Raw genomic sequence first — 10,362 nt, forward strand, 5'->3', positions numbered from 1 at the left:
CAAGATAACAGGGGTGAAACGGCCAAGGATGCAGAATCCATTAACATGCTCCAACATCTGTTAGTATCAGATGACACGCTGAAGATCATCCAGCACGAAACGAAGCAAGATGCAACCATGCAAGAGCTGGAAGCTATCATCAAGAACGGTTGGCCCGACAACCAAAACAAAGTTCCAGAGAATTTGAGGGACTACTATTCCTTTTGTGATGAGCTAGGCCTACAGAATGGCCTGATCTTTAAAGGTGAACGCCTTGTCGTTCCAGGTGGTGCGAAAGACTACATAAGGTCCAGAGTACACTCTAGTCACATTGGAATTCAGGGATGTCTACGCCGCGCTAGAGAGTCAGTCTACTGGCCTGGTATGAACAGCGACCTGGAGGAGTTCATTTCCAAGTGTCCCACCTGCAATGCCCATCAAGCCGGCCAACCCAAAGAGCCTATGATCTGCCACGAGATCCCGTCAAGGCCATGGGAGAAGATCGCTTGTGATCTCTTCGAACTTAACGGAAGGGATTATCTGATCACAGCAGACTACAATTCAAGTTTCTTCGAAATTGACCGCCTGTACTACAAAACTGCGAAGGAAACCATCTCTAAGCTAAAGGTTCACTTGTCAAGACACGGTTTGCCTGACCAGCTCATATCCGACAATGGACCTCCCTTCAATGCATTTGCATTTGCAGACTTTGCGCATGCTTACAACTTTGAGCACATCACTAGCAGCCCAGGTTACCCTCAGTCGAATGGCAAGATTGAAAACGCTGTCAAGACTGCAAAGAACCTCATGACAAAAGCTGTGGAGTCAGAGCAAGACCCACATCTGGTGCTGTTAGACTGGCGCAACACGCCAACTGAAGGCCTCGGAAGCTCTCCGGCACAGTGTCTCTTTGGACGAAGGACGCGAACCCTACTCCCGACATCAAGCACGTTGTTAAACCCAAAAATACCAACAGAGGTTCCACAGAAGCTAATGAAACAGAAGGCCAAACAAGCCATGTATTATACAACCACGGTACAAAAGAGCTAAATGACCTTTGCATTGGGGATGTCGTTCGTATAAAACCCCTACAACCTGGCGAAAGAAAACAGGGGTGGACAAAAGCCAGAGTCGAGAGCAAAGCAGACATTCGTTCACACAAGGTTCGTACGGAAGACGCGAGAGAGTACCGACGAAACAGGCGGGATTTGAGGCAGACCCAAGAAGACGCACAAGTGGACGGTCAGGAGCAGAACCTCACTGCAGGGCCTCCACCAACAGCAAGGAGCGAGACTTCGGATGCAGCTCCGTCGCCCAACGTGGAGCCCCTGCAGGAGCCCATAGCACAACAGTCGCCACTTCAAGAGCCACCAGCAGCTGGACCAGGGGAGAATGCGTCCACTCCTCCCACTCGGACGAGTGGTCGCATTGTGCGTCCACCAGTGTACTTGAAGGACTATATCACTGGCTAGAAGTTTGTATACCTAGCTACCCAACACGGACTTGTCATTTTCGTATCTAGCTTCACTTGGACAGAGACATGCATGATTTAGTTTTCAATTTTGTGTTTCCTTTTTTTTTGGTTTTGTTTTTGTTTTTGTTTTGTTCGTTTACCTCTGAGAAGGGAGGATGTGACGTTGTGTGACTTCCGGTCGTAGGATAGCTCACGGCGAGTGACCTAGATTTCTCGGGTTACATTGCTCAATCTTGTAACTTAACTCGGCTTTGTGAAGTAAAGCACATTTTTCGGATTGATATTCTCGCAAGTATCTTTACATACAGTATTGTAAAATATAAATTAACTTTTTGGTCCACTACATGTAGTTATTCAGCTTGTGTGGTATATGTACTAAAACAATAATTCACCTCAGTGTCGGTGAAAGTGATGGATATCCATCAAGCTATTCACCTCCTCTTCAGTGAATGATTGTTAACTGTTGAGAGTGTAATTTGGATGGGCCTGCAATTCCAAGTTAGTAGGTGTAGTGCTAATTGTACAGTACAGTACATTAAAACTACATGTACAACCAATTTACACCATCCTGTAGCTAACAATCTGGGCCTTGCTATTACCTATGCATGTAGAAAATGAGTCCAATCAAAATCATCTACATTATACATGAGTCTTTATAATGATTATATTTTTAAACTCCTTAACAGTGAGTTTCTTTTTCTGTGTATGTGAAACAAATGGCCCACCTTGTAAACTACAAGAGACAGTGTAACAGTTTTATTAAATTGACCTCTGTTTCAACCAGAACTTTCCTGTACTGTTCAACTTGTCTCTTATTATTGTGCCAAATGGAATTTAGCTAAGTGAACTTTTAAGTTGCAATTTTTAGAGTAAACGTAGCTAAAAGATTATTTAAATAGGTGTTTGAGATAGTCCTGACATACAGATTCCAGCTGACCAACCTTTCTATAGATGAGTGACCCTGCAGCAATCCTCAAATGCAAGCCATGCCTTGTATTCTTAAAAAAATTGGGAGCATGAACTGCTCCCTCAGTCAGGACTACAAGCGAAAGAAGTGCTGCAGTAATGTAGGCATCAGTTTTACTTATACCAGGCTCAGGAGTAAAGAAGCTCAGTAGTCTACCAGTGAGTATTGGGGCACAGACTTTCACTCCTTCCTGCACAACATGGACAAAAAAATAAATGGTGAAAATCAAAATTGATTTGTGCATGTAGCACTCAAACGAACTGCAATTAAAAGACTGACTGAGAAAAGGTGGCATGCAAAAGGAATGAATGAATGTTACTAATTAAAATTAATACATTGCATGCAGATTGGTTTCTTAATTTTACTATTAATTAAGTTAAAGTGAATCACCTAGTTCATATAAAACTTCATACATTTTTCTAAGTTCAATATCACAAATCTACTGTATTTGTGAAGCCAGTTTTTCATCAAATCAAGTTTTACAAAGTCACGCCCACTGCCAATAATGGCACATCATTCCTCCGCAATTAGTACTGACAACATAAAACCCCTTCACAGTTCAGGTGTCTGGTATAATCATTATGGTGTATGATGCGTAAGGCTGAAAGATTGAATGTCCGAAAAATGAACAGTTGATGGAGATGTGAAGCTTTGAGGGCAACTGTGAAATTTTGATAACAATCTTTAAAGCCAAGGTCATTATCTTCCGATACACCAGTGAGCCAGAAAGGGGCTTTATTTATAACCCTCCAATTAATTGCTACTAAAAACATGTGCCCTTTACTGTGGAAAAGACAAAACAGCCAGTGATGGTCATGGCATGATTACAGCCAAATAAATACAGAACTGAAAGGTTTTCTACATTGTCATCTAACTGTGATTGGATTGCAACAACTAAGAATTAAAGTTGTGATCGATGTTCTTTCTTTGTTTTTCTTGTCAAAAAAAAATTGGGTGACTGTAATCAAATTGGACAACTGTCCACATGACGTTTTTTGTCCAATGAGAACATGCAGAAATTAATCTATTCAGTGGATTGTAATTCACAGTTACATGACATGTAACTGTGTTTGTATGTCTGTCCAAGAATACCTGGTAAAAAAGTCTGAACCTCAATCATTACAATAAATTGTTATGATCATTTTTAAGTCTAGAACCTAGAAAATACCTCCACAAGATCTGAAGTAAGTTTTAAAATTAAATTTATTTAGTATCATGCTGTATGTCTCAAAGACAAAACAATTTTGAATACAAAAATTACAATTTACACATACTGTACCTCCAATAAAGGAAATGCTGAAAGCAGAAGATATCTAAATCCTAAGAATTTAATGAAAGCATTCCTAAGTCTTGGTCTTCTGTTTTTCCTCTGTGCATCTTTTAATTCTTTATTCCACAAACTGTAAAGAAAAAAAGGAGCCCTGATCAACAGAAACTTGCATGTACTCACATTTTTTTTTTTTTTTTTTATGAGTCAAGTGTTATTGTTCGAAGCCAATCAGGAAGCAAAGTAATTTATGGAAGACCTGGCAGTAAAAAACGTTAGACTGCAGTATTGGGTTTTACACAACTTTCCGCTCCACCAATTAAGTTGTTCACTGTGTGAGTACTGTAAAATAATAATTATTAATTAATAATTTTATTTTTCTGGACATCAAACTAAATGCTTGATAACATACATCTAAAGGCACAACACTTCAAACTACAACTGTTTTGGTCACCATGGCAACTAGCAAAACATTTGGTGTCTAAAATGGTCATGAAGGTCACTTATTTGGCCAGAGTTTTATTTATTTCTTTTTTTTTATTAGCTTTAACATTTACAACATACTGAATTAAATTAGGCAGGGCATCCACAACAGCAAGAGCCAATTACTGTGGGCCTGATATAATGTACTGCATTGAAGTTATCTAGTACTCACCAAAATAATTATGACTGGCACCCAGTACGTACTTTTTTTTTAAGGCCGGTGCCTACTATAATAATAATTGTTACTGCCCATACGTTCTGCACATCTCGAGATACTCGCGTTTCCTATGGGTGGTGCCTACTAATACAGGAATATTTTTGCGCGGTTTAAAATTATATGGAGAAAGCAAAACTTAGCAAATGCTTTTGGTATCTCATAAGAAAATTGGGGGTAACCATGCATTTTTCAGAGATAACTAAGCGTCAATTTAGGAAAAAATCCCATACATTGCTTTATATTTTGGGGCTTTTTAGAGATATTATTGCTTAGTTATCTCTGAAAAATGCATGGTTACCCCCAATTTTCTTTTTGGATTCCAATAGCCCTTGCTAAGATCTGCTTTTCCCGCATAGTCATAAACTGCACCAAAATACTTCGATATTAGTAGGCACCGTCCTTAAACTCTAGCATTATTATTAATTAAACTGAGTGTGTTCCACGCCATTGTTCGGGGGTGTGTGGGAGGGGGGGGGGGGGGGGAGAGATTAAACAAATGTCCTCCGACATAAATTTGCAGTCATTCTGGTACAAAATGCTACAAGTTGATGCCCATGCAATGGAATTCCAAAAGAAGTGCTAACACAATACACATTACTAACCTATTAAAACATGTAGTGTCAAAGAAGACTGGAAAATATTCATTTACTTCTCTCATCATGACTACAGCCATGCCTCCTTCCCCTAAAGCAGTCAGTTAGATAGGGATTGAGTGTAGCTCAGAACCTGGTCTGACCACTCCCCTTCTGCTAATTTTCTTAAAATGTCCCCCACTATTTTCAGTTTCCGCAAATGGCTTTTAAAGAAACAAAGTACATGTACCAAATTAATTGTATATAGTCATGTACACAATTCACAGGTCCCAAAACCTCATCTTTTAGAGCAGTACGCTACTTGTACATCTCAGAGTTTCAATTTTGTCTCTATAGTGCCTATTGAAGGTTAGCTCAGTCTCAAGATCACAGAGCAAAATGTTCTCCTATTTCAATTCTACTTCATAACATCCATATCAGGGATTTTTACATGCATCATGTAAGATTGATTGATTGATTGATTGATTGATTGATTGAGTGACTGACTGACTGACTGACTGACTAACTGACTGATTGATTGATTGATTGATTGAGTGACTGACTGATTGATTGATTGAGTGACTGACTGACTGACTGGCTGAGTGACTGACTGATTGATTGACTGATTGATTGATTGAGTAAGTGGGTGACTGAGTGACCGACTGATTGATTGATTGATTGATTGATTGATTGATTGACTAACTAAAGGCTTCCATCCAAAGAATAAACTTGTTATTTTCTAGAAGATACTGAAAACTGAAACTACTAGACAAGCAACAAGCAAGTCAGCACAGGCCCGTAACCAGGGGGGGTGCACGGGGTCCGTTCACATCCCCCCCCCCCCCCCACAGGCCCCAAAGGTCTGCATTTTGATACTCGCAATATCCAAGTTACATGTAAGGAGTGTAGTCCGTTAAAGTGGAGTTTAAAACTTAACAGTGATATTTGAAAAAAGCCAAAGAGTGGAAAAAGCAGTAATGTATTCACCGGTAAACTAAAACCAGCTGCACTCTAGTAGCCAGAGCCATTCAGAACATTTCACTAAGCGCACAGATGTCCGAGCTTATCTGAATGAATAATGAAGTTATGGGTAAGGGAGAACAGGAAAATAGAAAGAGGAAGGCTACAGCTAAATCGTGCCAGACTCTCAATACATGGGTCAGTAAAGTACCCCATCCAGAGCCATCAGACGCTGACAATGACTGTGCAGTCTGCGACGACAGCCCAGCTGAAACCACAACTTCAGATCTATCTCAGTTAACTACAGTTTTACAGCGAGATATAGAAGGTAAATCACACTTATTTTCGCGATGTCCACCAGTCTTGATCCCATTATTATGCTCTGAGATTTAGTCGCTATTCCTTAATATGAAACAAACTTACATACAGTGAGGAAACACAGAGTAACAATTCGGAGAGGGACTGGGGGGGGGTTAATCTAAAGCAGCACCTTCTGGAAATCCGCAGGCATCACAAACCATCAAAATAGAAGTTTTTGAGACACAACGAGGGAAAATAAATTTTATGTTTCCCTTGGTCTCTTATCGTCATTTCCTGATGCATGTCAATATTCTATGAAAAGCTGATGTGTACTTTCTTAACAATTCTGCAATATATTATGTATAAAATTGTAGAGACTTCGCAAGCTCCAGTACCTGAAAATACTGATGACTATCTAACGCAGCATCACTTAGAACCAATGATGCAACAAGAACTAAATGACATTGGGAAGTTTTCGACGACCTCTGAGAAATTTGGTTCTTCCGCAAATAAGCTGCCAGTTGGTCAGAAGTATCACTTGTCTGATTAAAAGTCATTTTGTGCCACCGATTAACTACAACTTTCCAAAGCGATTTCTTCATTAGTGCCGAAGACGGTTTCAGTCACGATACCACAGTGAGTACTCGTGGATGGTCTACAGCCCTTCAGTAGATGGAGTATTCTGTAAACACTGTGCTTTGATGACACCTATGCATTGCAGGAAAGACAAGGGCGCTTTCATAAACTGGCATATGAGCAAATGAAGTACCATCACGACGCAATAATCGCTACCGAATCCTTCCTTAATTCGGAGCAAAACATGAACAACCGAATAGATGACGAAAATCAAGGCTTACAACAACAAATTACACAAATGGGTAAGTGAGAGATAACAGTACAATATTGTTTCTTATTTCTTTCAGATACTCCTCAAAACCGAAGGAAGACAGGCCAAATATAGCAGCCAAAGCTCTTAAGGAGTGCGATGATGATCTCTTTCCAAATATATATGCGCTCCTAAAGATATGCGTCTGCAACGAGCTGTAAATGCGAAAGAAGTGCAAGTTGTTTAAGGCGGCTGCATACATATAACAGCGCATGCATGGGCCAGGAAAGGCTGTCGTCCCTCGCACTAATACACATTCATTATCAAGTTAAAATTGTTTTTGATGAGGTCTAAATCTGTTTGCCACCAAACACCCACGGGAAGCTGGAGTTCGGGACAATTCTGAGGGAATATTAGTTCCAGAGTATTTTGATGTATCATTTCACATCGTAAAATTAGTCCTTAATAACTTACTTCAAACAATTGTATTTGACAAATGTAATATTCAGTTCCTACCGTGTACTTTGCCGTTACAATTTCTCATGTATTGCTACTTTCCTAAATAAACGGATCAGCTATAGACAATAAAAAATACATTTTGGTATTTTGGTCCACTTTGGCCTCTTTAGCACCCCCCCACATAAAATCCTGGTTACGAGCCTGCAGCATCATTTTCATTTTATTACACGATGTCCAGTTGGAGCAAGAGGGGTGTATGTGCATTTCTGGGCTTGAAATCTGAATTTCTCAATGTTATCAACTCCGTTTTGGCATATGCTTTGTTGATTTTGTCCTTTATGCTTATAATAAAATGAAAATGATGCTGACTTACTTGTTTAGTATACAGAAAATTGTACAATTTATTGTAGCTTCAGTTTGTCAGGAGAAAGTAATAACCTTATTCTTTGGATTGAAGCTTTTAGTTTGAAAACTAATAATTACATGTAGTATTATGAACTAGTGTATTATTTTCCTTAGTGATATCCAGTCTGTTTACCAGAATATAAATTAGTCAATTTGGTGCAAAATCAGATGTCATGCCCCTCTTGTTTCAAGCCCTGCAAATGTGATCAAGCAAAGGGTGCAAAAAAATAGAGGTTTTATGTTCTCACCACTGCTCCCTGCTCCCAAAAGTATCCTCAAGATTAAATTTTAGAAATGCTAACTAAATCATCCTTACTAAAGCCTTCCCTTATATAATTACTCGGGCCGTAAGGCGGACCGAGTTAAGGTTTTGGTAGCATTATCAAATTCTTTTTTCTTTTTGGGGTCGCGATGGGCCGAGAGATAAGACTTCGAGCCATGAGTTATTGTTCTCGGTCTCGTTTTTTGTACTCGGCTGGTACGAGTTATGTTTTCTGTCAAGTTATCAAATTCTTTAAATTCTCGGTCGCGTTCTTTGTTTTCGGACCGTGAGGAGTGTTTACAATATGCGAGCCAGACGTGCGAGGCATGAACAAAACATGCGAGGCATGCGAGGCATGCGAGGCATGAACAACCCCAACATAAACTGCTAACCCTTAAGCTAACTGGGGAGCTATTTAAGCTAATCTAAGTGCTATTTAGGCTGACTGGAGTGCTCTTTAGGCTAATTGGAGTGCCTCAAGGTTAATTTTGTTTAATCGAAAATTTGGCAACTAAATCAGTCTATGACCTCGCGTGCCAAGATAGATAAAGATGTCTCACGTTTACTATAGATAAACAATCAATGTAGAAATGGTTTCTGTCTTCAAATGAAAGGTTTTCCTTTCCCCTGAATTTCATTAAAAAATATAAACAGAGAAACATTAAAAAACGTACAAGGATATAAATGTATGCGTAATGCGTAACGTTACTCTAGATCCGGGGGGGTGTACTCAACAGATGCTTGGATAGGGAGGTGCGGCCCGGGCGTTCAAACCCTGACCCTGTTTAAGACACAATTCGCCAATTTCCCTATCCCGTTTAAGGCAGAATTTAAAATTTTCAGGCCCTTTCTAAGACATTTAACCCAAAATCACACCCTGTTTAAGACTAGAATGAAATAAGAATACAGTAGTTTCTTATTGTATTTTAATGCATTGGCAATCACAATCTGTTTAAGCCATTAGGTAATGTAGGGATACCCTGTTTCAGACAGAAAGTGATGAAATAGATACCCCATTCAAGACAAAACACCCTGAAAACCATACCCTATCGGGCCGCACGTCCCCGTTGAGGCCACATAAGGGAGTAACCCCCCGGGTCTAGATCATACCGAAAAATACGATCCATCATTGACCCGGCGTCACATACATTTCAGGACCGCACAAATGGTTTCTGTCTCTAAACGAAAGGTGAAAACGTAAGGATTAAAGCCCGGGGATTAAAAAAAGCATTCATATGACAAATGTCGTTTTCCCCTGTATTTTATTCTGACTGCAAGAAATGCAATTCTATCCGGTGGTTACTTATTGCCTCACTATATCTCTGTATCTATCTATTTGGTAGTCAGCGAGCAAGCTCTCTTGGGGGTGGGGGGCGGGACAGGGAAAGAGGCTATCTATTTAGGGGAATTGGCAATGCTGGAGGTTATCACTGTTAAAAGATTGTAGGCTTTCCGCACCACACAGTCAAATATGGCCCCAGTATAAGCTGGAAACAGCTTCTTGTTAACCAACCTTTCTAATCTATCAGTCAGTTCTTGGCTTTCATCCTCTGGTAAAATTTCATAAATATCAGAATTCTCTAGGGGATGTTTGTATCCTTTCTTAAATACATCATTCATCCACCTGGAAGTGAAGATAAAAAAAAGAAAATTAAAAATAGCTGGATTCTTGTTGAGTGAGGCTAGGTGAGCATTCTCGGTGACTGCAGTTTCGTGGTCATGCGCCCGGGTCATGTGGTGATGATTATGTAATTAGAAAATTGTTTCCCACAGGAGCTACAATTTAGAAACCTGTACCGATTACTGACATTATCAACTACATATTTTTTTATAAGAACTCACCAAAACGTAAAAAACTTGCTGATATACGTGGCTTTAGCCATTGGGTTGGCTGTGGTGTGCATCCTCTCGACCGCCATCTTGCCTTTGGGGCGCGTGGATGCGCAGAGAATGGGTAGAGGCGTCCATATAAAATTTAGACTGCGGACAACGGACTGCGGATTACGGACTGGATGACTATGCCCTGCAGAACAGGCGCGATTTTTTTTTTCTCGTTTTCCTGCAGGCGAGTACAGGCAAGCGTAGCCTCCCACGCAGTCGTTTTTAGGGGACTGCTATAAAATTTTTTTTTTTGCATCCCTCCCGTCGTGCGTGACTCGCGCGTGTCTCCACTCGCCTAAAAAACGCCAAA

The 10,362-nt window shown here is 40.1% G+C and overlaps 1 protein-coding gene across 1 annotated transcript in view; it reads right to left on the reverse strand.

Annotated features, from left to right (window-relative positions):
- LOC146469532 (ATP-binding cassette sub-family C member 4-like) overlaps positions 1-10,128 on the reverse strand; it is a 44,900-nt gene extending 34,772 nt beyond the window's left edge. Inside the window, exons 1-4 of the mRNA XM_085123155.1 lie at positions 10,014-10,128; positions 9,685-9,795; positions 3,700-3,820; positions 2,395-2,610 (exon numbers count right to left, since the gene is read on the reverse strand). Of these exons, the coding sequence (XP_084979281.1) occupies positions 2,395-2,610; positions 3,700-3,820; positions 9,685-9,795; positions 10,014-10,090 (525 nt within the window). The 5' untranslated portion in view covers positions 10,091-10,128. The remainder of the gene's footprint in view (positions 1-2,394; positions 2,611-3,699; positions 3,821-9,684; positions 9,796-10,013) is intronic.
- Between the last annotated feature and the right edge of the window lie 234 nt (positions 10,129-10,362).

This window comes from Pavona decussata, unplaced genomic scaffold (assembly GCF_977016875.1).
Source record: "Pavona decussata unplaced genomic scaffold, jaPavDecu1.1 SCAFFOLD_122, whole genome shotgun sequence".
Classification (NCBI taxonomy): Eukaryota; Metazoa; Cnidaria; class Anthozoa; order Scleractinia; family Agariciidae; genus Pavona; species Pavona decussata.